The 22,554-nt window shown below is 43.9% G+C and overlaps 1 protein-coding gene across 2 annotated transcripts; it reads left to right on the forward strand.

The window, feature by feature from the left end:
- Positions 1 to 1,657: 1,657 nt before the first annotated feature.
- poc1bl (POC1 centriolar protein homolog B (Chlamydomonas), like) lies at positions 1,658 to 21,486 on the forward strand. Of its 2 annotated transcripts, none has more exons than XM_076301765.1 (11): positions 1,658 to 1,967; positions 6,151 to 6,633; positions 8,414 to 8,583; positions 11,155 to 11,344; positions 11,714 to 11,899; positions 12,106 to 12,223; positions 13,639 to 13,815; positions 15,160 to 15,291; positions 15,904 to 16,014; positions 18,765 to 18,917; positions 19,395 to 21,486. In XM_076301765.1, exons 2-11 carry the CDS (start codon positions 6,236 to 6,238, stop codon positions 19,521 to 19,523), a joined length of 1,764 nt encoding a protein of 587 aa, XP_076157880.1. In that variant the 5' UTR covers positions 1,658 to 1,967; positions 6,151 to 6,235; the 3' UTR covers positions 19,524 to 21,486. The 2 variants fall into 2 exon arrangements, with proteins under 2 accessions (XP_076157880.1, XP_076157881.1); XM_076301766.1 differs by lacking the exon at positions 1,658 to 1,967 and adding an exon at positions 2,372 to 2,591.
- The last annotated feature ends 1,068 nt before the right edge of the window (positions 21,487 to 22,554 follow it).

Here is a 22,554-nt window from a genome sequence, read left to right on the forward strand (position 1 = left end):
GTCCAAAGCACTCTGTGACAAAAGCCCCTGTGTGACACATTCTCTAAACAAGAACACTGCAAAGACAAACATGCCACTTTGTGTTGATCTAAACTAAAAAAATGTTTCATCCTCTCTCATGTTCTCACTTGCAGTTTTATGCTAGATTTACTGTTAAATCTCCTCCTATCCTTTCATATCGCTTTGCCTTGGCCACAATCCAGTGTCAAATATTTAACTAGTGACATCGTGTTATGCTATACTGTAGATTAAGACAGATTTTATTTTATCGTCACACCCATAATGTTAATGTCCTTTCCTATTGCATGAGAGCAAAGTATGGTCTTCATTATAAAATGATAATCATACTGCAACTGCACTATTTGGCAAGAGGCCAAAGAGTTCTTATCATTAAGACAACTATAACAGAGTATGACCCTAAAGATGTGCTTGAACTCTGCGAGTCATTAAATAGGATTGTTTCTTGCAAAACCTCCTCCTTTTGTTTCCCTGTGGCAGAAGCAGCCTTCTGTTATTAGACTTGAATGATTAGTTACATTTTAACCATTAGGTTAATACATAAGCATAGATTCACCCAAATATCTCGGTTGCTGTATTGTGAAAAGGTCGAAGTTCAGTGTGCTTTTACTGCAGGGCCGGCTATTAAAATACAGGGGCAGGGCTTCACTAGCTGAGCTGCATCGCAAAGCCATGAGTATCTGCAAATATGAGTTCAAAAGTGTTGCTTTGTTTCTTTCTCTCAGTGACAGGATTTCCAGGTTTATATTACATCCATGGAAACCAGCCGGAGCAACTTGGGCCTCTGCTGTCTGTTCCTGTTCTCTGCGAGTTTCATACCACGGCACCCTTCAGGTTCAAGGGTGAGGAGTCAGCCTCTCTCCAACAACAGCTGTTTAATAAAACGCTTGAGCCCGCAAACACATAGTTCTAAAGCAGCTGTTGTCATTAGGTGTGCCTGTGGGGGACAGCGTTTCAGTACAGTGTGGGTCTACTGAATTTGCATGGAAAACTGATAAGGCCAGCCATTTGCATTTTTGGTTGCTGTTCCAGGAAGGGGAAACATATTTCAAGCATTGTCTTTCAGTGGGTTGAATTACAAGACAGTAATAAATGTTGAAATTGAGATAATAGAGAAGTAATATCGTATATACACTTCCATATGTGAATGTAAATACAGGATTTTGTATAAGTGATTGTTAAGCACTAACAAGCTGTACTTGCCACAACATGTTACCTAAGAATGTGATGGTTGTGGTTTGGAGGGTTCAATCTAGAAGCTACAAGCATGATTGTGCAAAATAAATAAACAAACTGAAGTCTGACAGCTGGTAAAATAGCCTACAAAAAGGCTATTATTGGTATTGTCATTACTTTGATTAGGCCATTCTAATCTACACACAATGCAATGTTTATTCTTGTGAGTAGCCTAAAATGTCAAAGAAAGATAGATAGTTGTTAGATAAAAAAGATTAAATGTAACAGCCTATAAACTAGACCTACATTCTTTTTGAAGTCTTGATACAGAATATGAAATGACAAAGTGACCACGTCGACTAGTAGAAACTGACATTCGGCTACAGAGTGGCCAGAATGTATAGAGTCACGTGTTATAGCGACTAGACAAGCCTGTCAAACTTCCTGAGGAACAGAGGAACAGGCAAAGGAAAAGCGTCAGTGGTTACCGTCTAACACCTCGGAGTAGTCCTGTGACCTGATTTGAGGCATTAATAATATATTAATTCTATTGGATAGTCAGTTTGGATTGAACTAGTTTTTTTCCAAAGTTGTCAGTTCTAATGAAATAAAAAAAACAGCTAAAGCTAAGGTCGACTGAGGAGGATGTGGTTTAAATGCTATTCATTGCAACAAGCTAGCTAGCCGACTAGCAATTGTTGAAAGATATAAACGTTGATTACGAGTCCAGCGAAGCAGTAGAGTCTGAAACAGCACGGAATGTAGTGTGGAAGGTAAGAGCTCCTTGCTGAACCTTTATACAATGTAACAGCATTTTGTAAATCGTAATGTTCCAATGGTTCACATTTTGATATCCTACGATTAGTTTGGCTACTAGTTGGCGTTCTTTTGCAGAGCTCTCACTGAAGTTCATTGATCAAACTCATATTTGCCGAAGTGATGCTGAACATTGCAAACCAACTCAAATGTCATTAGCTTAACTCAAGTGCAATACCGTTGTAAACTGTAAAAGCGAGGTGAACAAATGTTCAATTCATTGTTTAACTGGTCACTCCGGTTATTGAATTTATACATTTCGCACACGTCATCTTGCCAAAGAAACTCGTTTGACTCGATTCTACGTAGATGAGGACCACAGACGGGTAGCAGTCCACTTACACAGATCTGGCCGTGCGTGCCTGTCACTCACTGTAACTTAGTTACAGACTTTAGACTTTGCGCACATTTGGCTGCCACTGAATTGTCCATCGTTTAATGTGATGGAATTCGGTTTTAAAAGGCGATGTAGTTTAACTACTCTGGTTCTTTTTCATTAAAAAAATATATAGTAGGCTATAGTCTACTACAAAGGCAATCCTCACCTTTTTACTCCTCTTTAAGGCAATAGAAAAGAACAGGTAGGTAAAATAAATCAGTGCACGCCTGTTGCACAGGAGGTATATTACAGCTTCTTCTATGCGCGTGCTTGCGCACTTGTTTGTGTGTTACGAGAACGTCACTGATTTTCTTACTCAAGTTGAGATGTGCACAGCTGTGAGTAGTCAAGAGCTGTTTGCCGAGTGAAGAGTTGTGTAGGTCGATTTGTTTATAGAGCGTAAACGGAATAACATTGTAGTATGCGCATCAAGTGGGTCAGTATTTACTTGACGTTATTTGATGATGAGATGAAAGTCTTAAAGACTCAAAGGGGCCCACTAGGCACACGCATCTTGTCAGACTAGATGTTCAGGATAGTCATCACATTTTTTAGAGCAGCAAATAGTTCCCCCTGCTAGCTTGAGGGTTAAGTCACTTTGGCATTCCACTTTGTTATGTACCGGATACAGTGTATTGACATTGTAACTATACGTGGAATTGTAACGTAGTGACGCCTACCTGGCCGCATTTACATAATTATTGGACTACATTAGAGCATGGTTAACATAGGTGCTAAAACAAATCATGCAGCTGGGACTAAATAGGAAAGGTATTTTATTATATTAAATAGACATAGAGAGTATAACCCATGGCCATATGTTTTTTACCCCCTGCTTGAGTGAAGCAAGGTCATTGCAATGTTTCTGTACAGCCACTACTGCGTTTACCACTGGTTGGGCTAACTGCTGTTCTTTCTCTGTCACATCAAGACCCAACAACATCAGTCCAAATGTAAACACATAGTAATAACACTGTGTAATACTTGTCGAGATCGCCAAAAACGCATGATTTGCTACCCCCTGCTTTGTGTGTTTTTGTTCTTTTTTGTCTTTTACACAGCTGTGTCTTTTGTTCCTTTCTTCACAGTGCACGTGACACACATATAATTTCATATGTCGCCCGCAAACTCAATGGAATGGTGCTGTTTAAATAAAGGGGTGGGCCACAATGTTTGTGAGCTTGCTGCCCCAGGGCACAGAGTAGTGAGCCAGGACTGACACTGCTGTTTTTTCCTACTTCAAATTCTCTCTCTCGACCTTTCTCTCACTAATTTCCCTCTGCCTCTCTCTCTTTCTGTCTCTGTTTCTTTCTGATACCACATCCAGCGAGGAGCTCAAAGGTAAACACCACCAGTCTGTGGACTGGCAGTGAGCCCCACCTCACAAAAGTAAGCCTCTTCTAGAGGCTCTGCCCTTTTGCCTCATCTTTGCTCTGTGGCATCAGTGGTGAAGTCACACACACCTGTTAGCAGCGGTTGGCACTGGTGCCTCCTCACCGCCGACCGGCTGCCTATCCTGGGCCACCGGTGGCATCTCCCGCCTTGTCCGGCGAAGCAGAGCGGAGCGGGCTCAGGCTACAGGCCAGTGGTCCCCTTAAGGGCTCTTGTGTGTGTGTGAGAGCCAGTGCCCATTTGCGTGCTTGGTGCTGCCAAGACCGTATCAGGTGGCAGAGGGGAAAGGTGTGACCGGCAGGCCAGTTCATAATGGGGCTGTTATTTGTGTGCCGGCGTGGGGTAGTGGTCAGCCTGCTCTAGGCCAACCCCGGCGTCTCCTGTTTCTGGAGCTCACAAGAACTGGCTCTGAACCGGTTGTGTGTTGCGGGAGTGGAGTATTGTTGGGCTTCTGAGTCACTGAATTGTTAAAGGTCAGGCTCACGAGATAAGAGTGATGTGTCTGTGCCTCACTTATACACTCTGCCTCTAACCTAGTTAATCTTGTGCAGGGCATTCTGATTTTACTGACAAATTACGCATTTTGTTTAATATGATAGCATGATAACAAAGACTGTCAGTTATTGACTGACATAAACCAAAATAACGAAAGCTGCCACAAGAACTGGCAAGGATAGCCAAGTCGCTTATGTGAAGTGAAGTTGAAGTGAAGTGACTGTTTGAATTGTTTATGGCACCACTGTCATTATTATATCTTGTTTATGCATATCATTATCTTGTGCTTGCTTATGCGACGTACAACCTCTTTTGATGATGCATCCCGGTTCCATTCAAAACTGGTGTTCTTTTCTTTGTCTTCAGACCTTGACTAGCAGCGTGATTAGAAATAATCCAGAAGGGTGTTGGTTCAGCATACCAATTAGACATAGAACAGGTTTTTTCACTGTCTGGGTTGTAGTGGGAGTACTCCCTCCTTCTATTGCCATCTCCTATCAGCTGCTCTTATAAAAACACAAATCATTGGCTTTAACTGCAGCATTAGTACGGTATGGCACAAGACTAAAGCAGAAAATGTCAGGTGTCTGTGCATGCTGTTTGTGTGAGTGTGTGTGTGTGTGTGTGTGTGTGTGTGTGTGTGTGTGTGTGTGTGTATGTGTGTGTGTGTGTGTATGTGTGTGTGTGAGAGAGAGAGAGAGAGAGAGAGAGAGAGAGAGAGAGAGAGAGAGAGAGAGAGAGAGAGAGAGCAAGAGAAAATGAGAGGCTGCCGGTTTAGTAACTGGAAAGGTACAGAAAACACTCAGGATTCCCGTGCAAATAAAGAAAGAAATGGCGGCAGTTCAAAGTGTCAGATTCTCACTTTGTCAGCGGTGGCTTTCTCAGGGCAAATCCCTGCACACTGAAATATTAATGCCGCCCAATTATGTGATTACACAGGAGGCTGCAGACGTGCCGATGGATTGGGGCTCACACTGCTATGATTGCCTCCCGGGCTGGAGAAACCTTGAGAGTCTCCGATCGAAATCTCATCCACGCCATACTTTATTAACAAGGAGTCAGGCGACACTGTAGGAGGAGGATACCTGAGAGCAGTGTAATGATAACCATAGAGTTGTTCGTTATTAAGTGCTTCTCATGACAGCTAGGAACAGCGTAGAATGAGACAGAAAACCCAACACCTGAGCGATAATTAATCAAAATCACACAACTGCGTAGGTACTTGTAAATAGGTAGCAAGGGTAACTGTAAAGACAGCACTAGAGCATAACAGAGGCTCATTTGGAATGTAAACAAATGCTCATTCGGCTATGGGATCTGTGAGAGTGTAAGACGTGGGTGTGACAGAATGTTTCAGTGTTTATGCCCCACTGAAAGCCCTGTTGCCCATTGGGTGAGGGCAATGGAGTTGTCAGAGCAACCGAGAGCTTTTTGGGGGATGGGGAGGATTACACTACTGGTGATGGGGCAGGTGAGATCGCACAGAGATTTGAGGACCAGCAGGGGTTTTGTGTACAGACAAGTTGGGTATTTTGCTGTCGCCATCACTTGCATTCCATTCATTGGCATTTTGAAGCATCAGTTCACCTGAATGGGCTGGAATTTCCCAAGTGCTCCTAACGGATCATCGCATGCAACACATGCTTTAACTGTTACTTTTACTCCGATTGTTTTCACATTTTTCTCTCTCCCTCCCTTCTTCCTTGTTTAAGGCATTTGTGTCAACTCTGAAAGAATTGTGGGTGTGAATTGGTATGTTTTTTAAAAAGCTCTCACTCTTTGTCTGTCACTCTTTCTGTGGCCCTCTCTATCTTTCTCTCTCCATATTCTCTTTATTTCTCTCTCTTTCTCTTTCTCTCTCTCTCTCTCCACAGTGAGCTGACAGCAGTCAGAGACAAGTAAGACGAGGCGAGGCGGTCGGGCAGAGGTCAGCGTTGGGTGGTCACCAACTGCCCCGTCATGAGGGTGCGCTTGTCACGCAAACTGGGCCTGCTGGCCAAGGCGGGCATGGTGCTGTGGCTCGTGTGGGTCACCTACCTGCTCGTCTCCCGCGCCGCCTTCATCCCCCCCCCCTCCGCGGACTCCGCGGGGTCCAAAGACGAGACGGGCCTGGCGGTAGGTGGCCGGGTGGAGCGGGCGGCGGAGGCGGAGGACGCGGAGGCCCTGCGGCAACCCGTGTACCGGAAGCCGCCGGCGGACAGCAACGCGCCGGGCGAGTGGGGCAAGGCCACGCGGCTCACGCTGACGGACGACGAGAAGAAGCTGCAGGAGGAGACCATCGAGCGCTACGCCATCAACATCTTCGTGTCTGACCACATCTCGCTACACCGTCACATCCAGGATAACCGGATGTACGAGTGAGTGCAGGCGGGCGTGCAGGCGGGCGGGCTGGGCGGGCACACTGGGCATGATTGGCATAGTTCCTCTCTCGTCACTTTCCCATTCCCTACCCTGCGTCATGGCTGTTTTTGCGGGGGGTTTGGGTGCATGTTTGTATCGTGTTTGGTTATTTGCAGGGTGTGTTCCTGGACTGGAGTGAAAGCTGGACTGGCCTATGTGCATTTTTTGGAATGTGCATTTTTCCTCTGTTTTTCAATCCAGATGGTGTCAGCTTGGCCTTGGCCTGTTTAGCGACAAGAGTCGATTATTTATGTTTCCTGTGGTTTTGCTTTGGCGATCCACTATGGTTTATCACAATGCTCTTTTTCATTCCTGAACAATTCCCTTATGAAGTAATAATAGTATAAAGCAAAGCAAAGCTTGCCTTACCTCTAAAGAATGATACACTCGTCCGTTTCTTTTTTGGCTTTGTTTTGGCTCTACCCTCCTCTCTCCACCACCTGCCCTTTCCCTTCATCCCCTGACCCGTGTGGGTCCCTGTTGTTGGTATGAAGAGTAATTACTCCTTTTTCTCGCTGTATAATAAGCCCTGGACTGAAATAATGAGCTGGATTTTACGTCAGCTTTCCGCAAAAGCATCAGAAATGTTTTTTGAATTTCCCTGCTGAGATGAACAAGATCTTTTTTTGTGAATGTTTCTGAGCTTTGCAAAAAAAAAAACAGGAGCCCTTTAAAGAGTGGTTCAGTTGGAACATCATAGGGCTTGCTGTGCTTGCTGGGAGCTTTTAAGCTGTGTTGACTTAGTGCTGAAGATTTGGGAGTTTTTCTGATTCATAGTTCACTCGTTTTAACAGCTCCTAACGAGTTCTAGGGAGCCTTTTGAAGCAACTTTTGCAACCAGCCCCCTGACCTGCTTGTGTTTCTCCCAGAACTTAATTTAGATGTTAATAAGCTTTTTTCCCTTAGAGAAACGGGCCCCTTGCAGTTTACCATTTTGCTATAAATCAGCTGTCAGTTATTTAATGTGCAACAGTTCGAGTGATGCCTGAACCATTTGCACAAGCTGTCCCTGTCTATTTATTTGCAGGGTGCTACACATCCTCAAGAGTGCCATATCCCTCTCCCTCTTTCCTTCTCTCTATTTCTCTTTCCTTCCCTCTCTATCTCTCCCTCTTTCATTTTCTCTCTATCTCTCTTTTCGTCTCTTTCTATCTCCCTCTTTCCTTCTCTCTCTATCTCTATCTCTCTCTTTCCTTCTCTGTCTTTTTCTCTGTTCCCCAGGCATCTGTGAAATCCTCTCTGGCATGTGTTGCCTCAGTGTGATGTTTTTTTTGTCCTTTTTAATTCTGTGCCATTATCCCCAGAGGCTGCCAAAGGCTCTGGAGTCCCAGAACCGTATCTCTGCGGCACATAATAACCGACGGGTTTTGCGGTGCGGTGTGATTGGCCAAAGTGCCCCTGTTCCACTCACACTGCTGTAGCAGGTTTCTCACCTGTTCCTCAGCTGACGTCAGTATTTATGGTCATGATTGATGTCCAGCTGCTCATGGCCTCCGGGTCTTTCATTTAGCTGGATTTATTTATTAATTGATAAATAAAGGTTTTCTTTTTTTCTTAATCTATCTATCAATCAATCAATCTATCTCTTTCTTTTTTTCTTTAGTTATGTGATTGTATGTTTGTTTACTCACTTATTAAGTGTATTAGTATTTTGGATTAGTATTTATTAGTATTTCAATATTTTTATATCTTTTTTTTAATCTCATGTGTTTCTTATGTCATGTTTGCCATTGTCAGGTGTCGGACGAAGGTGTTTGACGTGCGGCATCTACCCACCACATCGGTGATCATTGCCTTCTACAACGAGGCCTGGTCCACACTGCTGAGGACCATCCACAGCGTTCTGGAGACCACGCCCGCCGTCCTGCTGCGTGAGATTATCCTCATCGACGACTTCAGCGACCGCAGTGAGTACCAGATGGGGAGTGATTTCACAATGCAGAGAGGGAGAGGGGCAGGGTGGGTAAAACTTTTAAAAACTTAACTTAGAAACATTCCATATTAGTAAACTTTTCGAGTGTTTAATTGGAACTAAGCACACATTCTAATGGACGATTAATTGTCATACAAATAATTGCAATTAACAATTTCATTGTCTTTCTCTGTTCAGTTTATGGTTGTATTATTAAGTCTCAACATAGTTTAATAATGTACATACATCTTAGGAGAGCTAATGTGTGAGCATTGAACATTGAAATAAAAATGACATAGCTGTTTCCCTGTTTTGCAAAAATTGACAAAGTGAAATATGACATCTTAGTTCATTTTGTCCAGCTGTTTTTATACAGATGAATGGAAACGATTATGATGATTATGCAAAATGATGCACGACTCTTCTCAAATAATTGTGATCAGGTGATTATGTAATAATTGTGATCGGCCTCATTTTCACAGAAAGAGATTAAAAGAGACAGAGAGAGAGAGAGAGTGGAGAGAGAGGGAACAAAGAAAAGGATGCCTCAATAGACCTTTTGCTCAAAAAAAGGAAATCCGTCAAGGATGGGTAAACCCAGTTCCGTTGTATGCTTTGTTGATGGAGAAATGGCAGCTAAATTTAGACTTTTACTGCGAACCTGGTTACCTTACCAAAGTATTGATGTTATACAATCCAGCAAAATATTACTTGCTCACCGCTAGTGAGATTTGCGGCTCCTGTTCATCCAAAAAAACATTAATTAGAAAATGTGTTCAAACTAATGCTGGCAAATTTTGACAGAATCCCTGTCACTTTAATTATAAACTAGATTTTTGTACAAGATATATACAGCAATAGAAATCCGTTAGAGAAACGCGGATAAATGGGTAACACTTTACGTGACAGTATCTACATAAGAGTGACATGACACTGTCATGAACACATGACATTGTCATGACACATGAACCCTAATCCTAACCTCTAACCCTAGTCCTAACCCTTACCCCTAACTCTAACCCTAAACCTAACCTAATCCTAATCCTAATTTGTTATGACAAAAACAGAATGACACTTAATGACAGAGGCGTTATGTCATAAACGTTTATGACTTGTTTACGTTCATGACAGTGTCATGTCACAATACTGTGAAGTAAAGTGTAACCGATAAAGGTTATGAGAACTGACAGCTCACATCCTATCATCTGCCGTTATGGTAACCGGAAGTTCCGCTACACTGCGTTGAGAAAATACGGAAGTGTGAAAAAGGTCAATAGTGCGATGAAAATGAGGGTATGAGCTGAGGACTCAGGGGAAGTGAACAATAAGAGGCAGATTCAGGAAGACAGAAAGGGAGTGCAGTAAGGTGAGAGAAAACGAAAGCTAGGCAAGAGCTAAATGAAGAGAGAGGGAAAGAAAGAATGCAAGAGAGAGAGAGACAGAGAGATAGTGGTGGGGTATCACGCTAGTGTTCATGCAGTTATTCATCCTCCTCAGCCAGAACCCCGTCTCCTCCAGCGCTGAGCTGCTCGCAGATGCTACGCCTCATGATGACCTCACACCAAACCATTTCCTGTCTGCCTCCCTCCCCTAATCTGGAGGAATCTCGGAAGGCTGAGGCCTCTCCAAAGTCACACACACCCCGGTGACAGCTCAGAAAACACCTTAGCCAGCGCTGCAGAGATGCACTCACAGACCCCTACACAGTATCATGCACATAGTACAGTACTCTGTAAAGCCCTGGGTTCACAGTATCTCAGACGACAGGCTCCTTTTTTGACATCTGACATTTTTAATGAGGAGTTTAATGTGATTTATAGGCTAGCTGTGCGTCACAGGTTTCCTTCCTATTTAGAGCTCACTCGTTGTGTGGGTATGACATCAATTATAATTCCAATCACTCACCCTAATTCTAATCACCCCCTGAAATTCTTTCCTTGTGGATGTAATGCTTTTCAGTGCAGATGTGTTATGATAGCGAAAAGACGGATACTCGCACATTCAGTTCCTCTGTCTGTCCTCCAACAGATACTCTGAGGCTGACATGCCATCATCTGTGCTTTTCCAAATGAGTAACTACTCTCAGCAGGCTGCGTTTTGACTCAAACACTGCAATGAAGGCCCGTTTAATTGCCCTTTGGGGAGGGGAAAGAGAAACACAAGACCTTGTCAGACACAAAGATCCCAGAGCGGGACTTTTCATCCAGCCTGTCAGCGAGTGTATTGTGGGTTGTACCTCCATTGTTCCTTGACAGTAATGAAAAAAGCGTTTAATTTGGAGAGATTGGTAGTAATCAGGTCCATGGAGGGTTTTGTCCAAGCGTGGCTCTCTTGGGCATACAGCACTGGGTCTGCCAGTTCCCTTCGTTAGCCACTAATGATGCCACCAATTAATTTATGTTATTTGTTTCACCGTTTTTTATTGGGTCACTTGTCTGACTCTCTGCTGACTGTCCCAGTCTGACTGCTGGAGATAACACTAAATAAGGTTTACCCAGACAGATAGGCATCATGGTAGACATGTGTCCCCTCCTAACTGTCGTCACTGTCGTCGCAAATTTCACAGGCTATCTGAAGACACAGCTGGCGGATTACATCAGCAACCTGGAGCGCGTGCGCCTCATCCGCACCAACAAGCGCGAGGGCCTGGTGCGGGCGCGGCTCATCGGCGCCACCTACGCCACAGGTGACGTGCTGACCTTCCTGGACTGCCACTGCGAGTGTGTGCCCGGCTGGATCGAGCCACTGCTGGAGAGGTGCGTCGCAACACGCTACTAACATCAGCGGGGCTGCACAATGAATCCATTTTTAACCGAAACCACAATTTGAACGAATGCAATTAGTGAATCGCAAAAGGCTGCAATTAATCATGCAGCTCGCAAACTTTGTCCCAGTGTTTAATCTTGCCACATCTATGTTTCTTATATTCATGTCACCCTCTTTGTGTGACAGACAGTGAAGCTCACCTCACAGGAAAATCGCAAAATCCTTTTCAAAAATGTTTCAAAAATTTTACTTTTCAGATCAGATCTAATGTCATTTAGCAGATGGCTGGATTAGGTCAAGGCATTTCAGGGTGGTGAAGGAAGAGTTGTGTCAGTATCCGTCTCTCTCGTCCCTTTCAGGATTGGTGAGAACCAGAGCACCATCGTGTGCCCGGTGATTGACACCATCGACTGGAACACCTTTGAGTTCTACATGCAGACGGACGAGCCCATGATCGGGGGATTCGACTGGCGCCTGACATTCCAGTGGCACGCCGTGCCCCTGCCAGAGCGGAGGAGACGCAAGTCTCGCATCGACCCCATCAGGTCAGATCCAAGATCCTGCTCCATGGTCTCCCTCAAACTAGCTGAGTCCCCCTCAGTCTGAACGCTGACTGGCTAGCCAGTCATTGGACACTCTCTTCCTTCATTGAATAATAGGAACTCCCTTGATAAAAAAGATACCAAACAAGCATGCAATAAAATGACCTGACATTAAATGATCACTTTTATCCTTTTTATTTACTCTACAGGTCTCCTACTATGGCTGGAGGTCTGTTTGCAGTCAGTAAGGCCTACTTTGAGTACTTGGGCACTTACGACATGGGCATGGATGTGTGGGGAGGAGAGAACCTGGAACTTTCTTTCAGAGTGAGTATGCGTTCTGGGTTCTATGTCTGTGTTCCATTCTCTTGGCTAGGATTCCATACTAGGAACTCTGCCACATACAGTAACTGAGGAGGTGCTATAGATGCTCTCTGTGGGAAATGTTTTAGGGAGTGAAAGATGCAGAGAGGAACTGGGAAATCCCTCTGCAAATAGGGGATGGGGAGTCTCCTTACATCCACAGGTGTCCATTAATCAGAGAACGACAGATTCCGTGTCTGTGGGGTGTGTACATCTGCGTGTGTTTGTGTGTGTGTGTGTGTGTATGATGTGTGTATGTACACGTATGCGTCAGTGCGTGTCCGAATGTAAAACTGAAGATAGATGGTGCATACCTTTGGGCCATGTTTTATGCATACAGCAATATAATACCTCACTCTAATTGATGCTGTGTGAATTGGTTTACAACTGTGTATGAGAATAAGAAGAGGGATTTTGGAAAATATAGGAATAAAGTGTATCATTTCTCTATTTTAAATGGTCTTTTATATGTATTACTTCTAAGCTACTAATGACACCAGTTGCAAATAAGTGTTACTGTTAATACCTTATGAAATTGAATTTCTTAAGAAAATATTCCCTCTTCACTGAAATTATACATGTCTAGCTGCTAAAGGTATCACAACAATACCATCATAACACAACAGCCAGAATGACCAGTGCCTGATGGTGTGTGCTGTATATTGTGAGTGCTTGTCATCGCTGCATTATGATTAATGTCTTTGGCTTTTAATGCTTAGATATTACTAGTTAGTGATTTATGGCACTGTCTGAATGCCAACAGATACAGTACAGTATTTGCAATAAGTGAAGTGGCAGTCTGAGGATAAATTCTCTCTCAGTGTACATAATCAATGTATATGTAATTATGTGGTTTGACTATAATAACTGTAGTTTTGATGGGGATATTCATTAACTGTTAGTATAAATTAATCTTTCTGTCTAGAATGTAGGAATTAATTAATTTAGAAATGAAATGTTATTTATTTGCATTTCTTTAGTGCTATATTGTTTATGGCTCTGGGTTCTCAATCTCTGTGTCTGTGTCATAGTTATCTAGTCATCTGATTCTTGATTTCACTGTTGTGCAACAAGGAAGAAGTGATTGTTTATAAGAAAGAAGGCAGTCATTCCCTTTACAAACTGCTTCATTGAGCCCCTTTTGCCATCCTTGGTGGATCCAAATTGGATTTCTAATCTTTTTTCTGTCTAAGAGAACCCTGTGATGGGGTGTTTGTTGCCAAAGCATTTCAACTTATATGGTTGGCTGTTATTCCAGTAACAGCGATATGTGATGTTGGGATCATACATCATGTACTACTGACATGTTGAGTTGTGATCATTATTAGTGACTTCTAGGCCTGATTTACAAGCACTCTGGTATGGCGGCTCACCCACAGGTGTGGCAGTGTGGAGGCTCGCTGGAGATCCACCCCTGCTCCCACGTGGGCCACGTCTTCCCCAAGAAGGCCCCCTATGCCCGGCCCAACTTCCTACAGAACACTGTCCGAGCCGCGGAAGTCTGGATGGACTCCTACAAGCACCACTTCTACAAACGAAACCCGCCGGCCCGCAAGGTATTTCATGTTTTTTACATAGGAAGCGTTCAAGAGCAGGCAGATGCATGCTCTCTGGTTACCCATTTTGCACCGAGGGGGTACCCAGTTGTCTATAAACGATAGGGTTCATGCTCCTACCCGCTGCAACGTTACATAGTGTACCAGGTGTTTCAGGTGCGCATCAGTAATGTCTGAGTCTCCATTCTTGATATTGTTAGTCAGAGTGTGGCATCAAAATAAGTTTGAATGAATGAGCTTTAAAAGACCGTGACATTATTGCACGGGAGTTGCTAGCTAGACACTAGTTCAGACTAGTACTGAAACCTTATTTCGTGTCTTTCTTGGCACCAATCCCGGCCTGTTGAAAGGAGCGCTAAGTGAGACTGACTTTATGTTGACGCGCGCTGATTGACACACAACAAAGTGCTCTAACACCGCAGCCTTTTTATGTAAGTGTAATTACGCAGTAATCTCCTGTTATGTAGACATTGCTTTAAACTGAACGGTTAGTAATATGGCTCGATAAGATCAACTGTCTCCATAGCAAAACTACTGCCAAGATAGCTCACAGGACACAGGAGTACTTTGTGTCCCCTGGCCTTGTCAAGGAGATATAGTTACCCTGGGAAGATGGTTTGAGACGCTTGAACGTCAGAAAAGCCCCTTTGTGTTTTTACACAATCTGGGGCAATATCGTATTCCGAGCAGAAAAAAAGGGTGGAATACAGTTTTACAACAAATTTAGATGGTAGTTTATGTTCGGCCTCCGCTTACCGATTTTGCTTGCTGTTTTTGAAAGACTGTCGAACGGAGATACGGTAAGTGGGGCAAGTACCAGCCGTCTCCAGTTGCTAGTGTAAGCAGACATGAAAGATGCATGCAACTCAATATTGCTCGCCTGAACAAAAAAATTACATTATTCATTCATACCGTCAGGGATCTTTGATCAAACAATAAATTACCTGGTGAAAAGCAGGTGCGGAAAAAGTGCCAAGTCGGACAAGGCAAACTAATGAGAAAAAATGCTGTGCCAGTTTCTGGCACGCTCGGCTGCCAGTGCCAGGGACCAAAGATGAGGGGCGACACCTGATACAGGGCCATTCTGCCGATCGTTAGTTTACATCAGATAAATAGCACATTGCTGCCATTTAAGGAGATCTCATTATCGCTCTTTATTACTCATTCAGACGTTTCAGAATGGCCGGCCACTTCCAAGAGGTCACACATGAGAGCTCCTTTGAGGATGCTTCAAGCAGACAGTTGCATAAGCCGGTCGGACATTAATATGATATCAACGTATATAGTGTAGCGCGAGTGTCCTTTTTATGGTGTGCTTGAAGTTTGTCTTTTCTTGTTTGTTAGGAGTCGTATGGGGACATTTCGGAGAGGATTGTTCTGAGGCAGCGACTGAAGTGCCACAGCTTCGACTGGTATCTGAGGAATATTTACCCAGAGCTCCATGTGCCTGAAGACAGGGAGGGTTGGCACGGAGCGGTGAGCGCCCCCACATCTCGCCCACACACTCCCCAGAGCGACGTTGCCATCGCCGGCCCCTGTCCTCACTCATGCCACACACACACGCACACACACACACACACACACACACACACACACACACACACACACACACACTCGGTCTCACACACACACACACACACACTCGGTCTCACACACCACACACACACACACACACACACACACTCGGTCTCACACACACACACACACACACTCGGTCTCACACACCACACACACACACACACACACACACACACACACACACACACTCGGTCTCACACACCACACACACATGCTTAGTGTCGATACATGTTCAATTGTTTTGGAGGAAAATTAAAAACTGCAGAGGAAGGACACCCTAGGGGCCTCTCTGTTGTCCTCTCTGCACAGCTCACAATAAATCTGCACAGCACACACTCATGGGGAAACTTAGAGGAACACCGCCTGAAAGCATAGCAAACACAAAAGTAGTGACTACAGTAATTTGTGTGGAGTTGTGCTGGTGTTGAGACAAGAGGCCTTTTAATATGATCATGGCGTTTGCTTCGCTTGTTCTCTTTCTATCTCTCTCTCTCTCTCTCTCTTTTTCAGGTCCGTAGTGCAGGGATCCGCTCGGAGTGCCTGGACTACAACGCCCCAGAGCACAGCCCTACAGGTGCACACCTGGGCGTGTTTGGTTGCCACGGCCAGGGCGGCAACCAGGTATGGCACCCATGCAGTGCCCCAACTTGATCTCTCTGTTATCACACTAGCCCTTCAGGACAAACAGCTACCTTAGTCATTTAGAAAAAGAAGGGGGGGAGGGAGGCATCTGTAAAGGTCATCTATATTGAGTTACGTCCAATATAATGTATAGATGTCAGACAGGCTTATCCTCTCGACTGTCCTAGCGGGATGACAGGGCATCATCATAGCTTACTGTACGCACTGAACCGCACATCACCTTAATATGGCAATCAGTCACTTCAAGTCACACCCTGCGCCTGTATTTCAACTTGTGTTTGCTTCACCTTGTAGTTTTACAGAGGCATCTGGTTCATTTTGAATGGCGCATGTTAGGAGGGAGTCTAATGTCATGTGTCCCAGTGTCTGTGTGTCTCCTTGGTCTTGATATCGCCACCTATTACTCATTGATGTCGCGCATCGGATGTCCCTCAAAAGAGAAAAAAAGCTATAAGTTGCTACGTGACAAAAATCAATGTTTCCACCAACATGCTTGAGAGAGGGAAACTTTAGCCTTCATCTGACAAAAGCCTGACCATGAGGGCTCTTCCCCGCCCGACTCCACCACACCCCAACCCCCGTCGACGGCGTGAAAGATAAATGAGCTCCGGTGAGACGGAGCGATGTGGACCGAGTAAATAAGTTTGAGTCGGGACAGGACCTGCCCTTTTAATAGAGCCGTCGATTGGCCCGCGTGAATGATGAATGAGACCTGACGTGAACCCTTTGGACCGTGGAGATTGATTACCTTTTTTGTGCTCCGCTGGCGTAAAGATGGACGGGCTTCTGATGTCTTTCCATAATGGTGACCGCACCGTAATGTAGTTAAGGTCATTAGCGGACACGGCAACGAGCAGGATAATACCCTTTAAGGTATGTCGTTGTCGTGACAGCCGTGTCTCACCGAAACCAAAGATCTCAAATCTCACTGTGTAGACACCCTAGCTGTCAGATTAAGAGAAAGGCTTCCTAGTTCAGAGATCTTCAGCCTCCCGTCTCGCCATCTGCCCTAAATGTCCTGCCCCATGCAGTCACCATTAAATATTAAGTCGGACTCTAATGTGTGGTCAACTAGATGTACCGCAGAGCGGTACAAAATATGACCGCTGCCCAGTCCAGCACATTTTTTCCACAAAAAGAAATCACGCTGAAAGGCCTATATGATTCTAACCAAAACATTATTAGTTCCTAGATTTCACATGTAAAATTCATTTTATACAACCCCACCTCCATCTTGCCTGTTCATAATTCTGAGAAATTCTTGATTGTTTGTGTTATGTTTATGTTATGTGTGTGTGTGTGTGTGTGTGTGTGTGTGTGTGTGTGTGTGTGTGTGTGTGTGTGTGCGTGCTTGTGTGTGTGCCTGCGTATGTGCCTGTGCATGCAAGCGTACATATGTCTACTGTGTGAGTATGTGTCATACGTATGATTACTGTAAATGTATATGTGTGTGTGTGTGTGTTTATCTGTTTGTGCACATGTGTGAACATGAAATGGGTTAACATGACCCCTGGACCCTATCCTAGGCCCTATAGTTCTCAAGATATTCACAGAGAACTGTGTCTGCCCTACCCTCCTTTTGGGGGGTCCAGTCCAGCGGGGGGGCTACAGATCAAAACGAAAAATGACGGTTCCATGCTATCCATGTGGGGGTACATGCCCACCAAGTTTTGTGTACCCCGGTCTTTCAGTGTCCCGGGAATCCTTGTTGGTGTACGTCACTAAATGTACACATAAATTATTTTATTGTAAGGCCCCCCATGAACGAAAGTACACAAAACTTGGCATGCATTCGGAGGGTGTCATAATGATCCTACACTTTTAATTTCATGCAGTTTTGACCTTGTCAGCCAGAGATATTGTGATGAAAACACCAAATTTTTTGCTTTTTAATTTTTAACTAGGTGGCGCTATACATGAAATAAGTGGTAATGGGATGGGTTGACATGGCCCCTTAAGACCAACATACATAAAAAAGGTGGACCTCCTAGGCCCTACAGTTCTCGAGATATTCACAGAAAACTGTCTCAGGCCACCTACAGGCCAGTTGGTGTATAGTAACATAAATTAATTTATTGTGTGGCCCCCCATGAACGGAATTCCACGAAACTTGGCGTGCATTCAGAGGGTGTCATAATGATCCTACACTTCCAATTTCGTGCAGTTTTGACTATGTTAGGTCACAGATACCTGCGATTACAACACCTCATTTTTACTTTTTTGTGTTTAACTAGGTGGCGCTATACATGAAATGAGTGGTTATGGAATGGGTTGACATGGCCTCTTGAGATCAACATACAAAAAAAAAATGGTCCTCCTAAACACTACGGTTTTCGAGATATTCACAGAAAACTGTGTCTGCCCTACCCTCCTTTCGGGGGGTCCAGTCCAGCGGGGGGGCTACAGATCAAAACGAAAAACGATGGTTCCATGCTATCCATGTGGGGTTACATGCCCACCAAGTTTCGTGTACCCCGGTCTTTCAGTGTCCCGGGAATCATTGACAGAAATTTGGGCATGCGAAAAAGAAAAAGAAATCTGACTAAACCTATATGACCGCTGCGAATTATTGAACCGTTCATTGAATGAAGTGGTTTTTGATGGCAGGTAGGGTTTTGCTAGACTAACTCATGGTTATTTGCATGTGAGTTCCACTGAATGATCTGCCAGTATGTCGGTTGTACTCTTATTTGTGATGACTCATTGGCAAACATCCTCTTCACCTGCAGTACTTTGAGTACACGTCCAAGAAGGAGATCCGCTTCAACTCGGTGACGGAGCTATGTGCGGAGGTGCCGAATGGGCAGAACTACATTGGAATGAAGCACTGCCCGCCGGACGGAACTGCTGTGCCTCCCGGCATCGTCTGGGAGTTCAGAGATGTGAGTCTAACCCCCCAACCCCCATCCCTCTCCTGTTCAACATTTCACTCAACACCATTTGACCCTGTCTTTCTGCATAAACTCCTTAGCACATACATTCTAAAACGTTGACATGGAAATAAAAATCATGCCACAAGTGTAGATTTACATTTTGTCATTCAATACATGATATTTGTATACTGTATATGCAGGGTATTATGAAAGGTAAGCTTTCTTTGTGCTTGGACTACTTGGGATTTGTGGCCATGCCACCAGCAGGGGCATTGCCTGGCTGTATCGCCTTAGGAACTTGCACGAGATTTGTAGATTCTTTGTAGGCTCTTGTTGGCCCGCCTGATTTCTAATGAAACTGCTAATGCGATTTCTCACGTTCCTCTCGTGCGTCTGTGTGTGTGTGTGTGTGTGTGTGTGTGTGTGTGTGTGTGTGTGTGTGTGTGTGTGTGTGTGTGTGTGTGCCTGATGACCCTCTCTCTGCAGGACGGGAGCATCTACCATCCTCACTCGGGCATGTGCATCACCTCTTACCGCACAGCGGAGGGACGCACAGACATCCAGATGAGGAAGTGCACTCCTGGAGACAAGAACCAGCGATGGAAGTTTGAATAAGGGATTAGGGAATGTGTGTGTGTGTGTGTGTGTGTGTGTGTAGGAGGGCTGTAGCTCTGTGAGACCTAAGTGCAATTACCATAATGGACTTTGATACAAGGCTTGGGAGTAAGCGGGAAGTGCCCCTGCTGTGCCTTCTGGAATGCTGCAGATCAGACTGATCTTTGCCCATATGCCTTTGGGCATCAAAGGGGATCCCAGAAGTAAAGTGCCAATATCTTTATTATTAGTGTTTATTTTTTTCAGTCCTCTGTCGTTGTCTTCTTTCAAAAGGGACGTCCAAGAGATGTGTAGCAGACCATTTCTGGCTGCTTCAGGCCAGGATTGAAGGACTGCAAGAGCAATATAAGGCTTTGTAATTTCATTTAAATTTGAATTTGAATTGAAACTAGGACCATGTTGGCGGATTCTGACCATGACTGAAGTACTGCAAGAGCAATACGAGGCAGTCTAATTAAGCCCAGTCCTGCTGGAGGGCTTGATTCGTGCCAACACCATTACACTACGCAGCTTGGTGTATGCAATTGTCATAGAAGCCTTTTTTTATTTTATTCACATCACAAAAGAACGGTGTCGCAATGGGATTTTTTTGGTGTTTTGTTGTTAATTTTCTTATCCTTTTTTCTCTTGTTTTGATATTGTTTACACATCAATGCCTCTCCACCGTGGGTCTTATGTGTTGTCGTTTTTTTTTATTGTCTGTGTGTGTCAGCGGTTGCATTGAAGAGATTGGCATGCCCGAGATAAACCCCAACGCCAGGGAGGTGTGTTAATACCGTGTCAGTTCCCTCAGCTAGTTTGGGGTTTTACCCTCCGTCCAGTGCTGGAGGGATTCCCAACCAATGAGGAGCCAATTAAAATAATCTCCCATCTGTGATGCCTTTTTCTATTTTGGGGATTTGGGAGATGTGTGTGTGTGTGTGTGTGTGTGTGTGTGTGAGTGTGTGTGTGTGTGGGGTGGAGAGTGGGGTGAGGAGAGCTGGTGTCTTTTTGGGATTAGATTAAACTTGACTGCTCAGATTGCTCATAGAAGAGGAGAGAGAGAGGGAGAGAGAGTGAGGGAGGATGTGGTTTGCTTACACTCCAGATGGGACCATGGGAACTCACTGTGCCTCTGTGTTTTCTACTGTGCCTGAGCAGACTGATCATGTGCTGGCCTTAATATAGAGAACTACCGTAGGTATCTTCTTTTGACCTCATGGATACTGTGTACATTATCTTGATTGTTGGCCATTCCAGTTTTCACGCCGCTGATGCCATGCTTGTCCAACTTAGAGTGTTAGAGGAGGCTTTCTTGTCAGAGATGCTTTAAATCCTATGCGTGTGTTTGACTGTTCTATCCATTTCAATCGGCCAATATGGATTGAGTGTGGTTTACAGCTGTTGTGTCATTTGGCATTGCTGGTCTGTTTTGACAGGTGCATACACATGACCTGTTCTATATAGACCTTATATATATTGCATAGCACTTAAGGACAGCTTGAGTGTTGACCAAAGTTTTTTTTAATTGTCCTTGATACATGCCGAGTCAAAGCTTTTTATGTTAATGTGTTAATTCTCCCAACGGCCTCTGTTTTAATCACTGATTATTGCATTTGTGAGCTTTTTTAACACAATATCATGTGCAGTGTCACTGTTTGCACTCATTCAGTAGCCAGCTGTAACTCTGAAGATGTTTCTGAATGGACTCATCACGCATCATCTTCTGTGCTTATTTGCACTATGGCGTGACCCAGAAGTGACACGTCCTTATCTGGAAAGTGACCTTTAACCTTGTTTTTCTTACCCCCACCCCCACCCCCACCCCAAGTCTATCAGTCTAGTGCATTAATATCTGTGTCTTAAAATTATTCTCAATTTGTAAAGGGACCTAAGTGGGACTGTGCAAAAAAATCTATATTTTTAAAATAATATGTTCTTATGTGATTGAGGCCAAATGGTGATTAAAGTTGATTCTAATAAATGGGCCTAGTGTGTGTGTTTTATTTTAATTGTGCCAAATCACATCTGCCATAGATGCCTGTAGATGAGTCTGGGGGGAGCTATTGCCAAGATGTAGGCCTATTAATGAATATAATTATGTTTTATATGATTTGCAGTATCTGTATCAATTTTAAAACTGTAAATCTGTTTTTTTCTCAAATGTTGCCATATTAATTATAAAACTGCTCTTTCAGATGGTCCTACAGAGAAAAAAGCTTCTGTAGTGTCCAATGACCTCATTTTGTGTAAAAAGGGCATATTTGGTGTCATCTAGTGGCCAGAAATCGACATGCACTCAAGAAATTCCTAGAGGTCACTGAAGGCATAGCATGCAAGCTGTACATTAAGGATGTTCTTCGGATTCCTGAATAAATATTACAACTTTTTCAAGTCAGTACACTGACATTGGGGGCTTGTTTGAATCCTTCGAAACTTAGCCTATGTGATACCTGCATTTACAAATGTTTTTTTTTATTAACAAATTTGTGTATATGGCGAAGATCTTGGCAAAGATCTTTCAGTTGCCAAATTATCTAAACATCAGAGTAAATTTGCACTTCCTGCTCATATTGCCTTCTGGTTTCCTGCAGTGCATTGCAACACAAATTACAGCCTGTGGTGAGACTGCTCAATATTGTGGGCAGTGTAGCATAGATTATTACACTCTAGTTGCCTTGTCTCTCTACATTTTACAAGAGTAACATTACTTAATCAAGCTGTGAGGCACTCAAATTACCTTCTCACCCCAGACATAGATGAAATATTAATATGTTTAATTGGAATAACATGAATTTTGCTTCAGGTTTCATGTTGTTCTTCAGTTTCATTAATCAGTGAACACAATTATTATCCCTGTCCCTTTGAGGCATTTGATGACAAACATTAAAGTAATAATAAATACATAAGTTGATAGTATAGGTTTGTGCAAAGTTATGAAGTTGAGAACCAGGAGATAGTATAGGGTTGAGGTGATAGGCTACTTTGCCATTGTGTAGAGGTGATTTGAATAGTCTTGGCCTAGATTGTTATTTAATGATCTAAATTAAGC

Source organism: Alosa pseudoharengus, unplaced genomic scaffold (genome assembly GCF_046254945.1).
Source record: "Alosa pseudoharengus isolate Yale_2024_CS ecotype anadromous, Long Island Sound unplaced genomic scaffold, YU_APseudo_1.1 YU_APseudo_1.1_scf_23, whole genome shotgun sequence".
NCBI lineage: Eukaryota > Metazoa > Chordata > Actinopteri > Clupeiformes > Clupeidae > Alosa > Alosa pseudoharengus.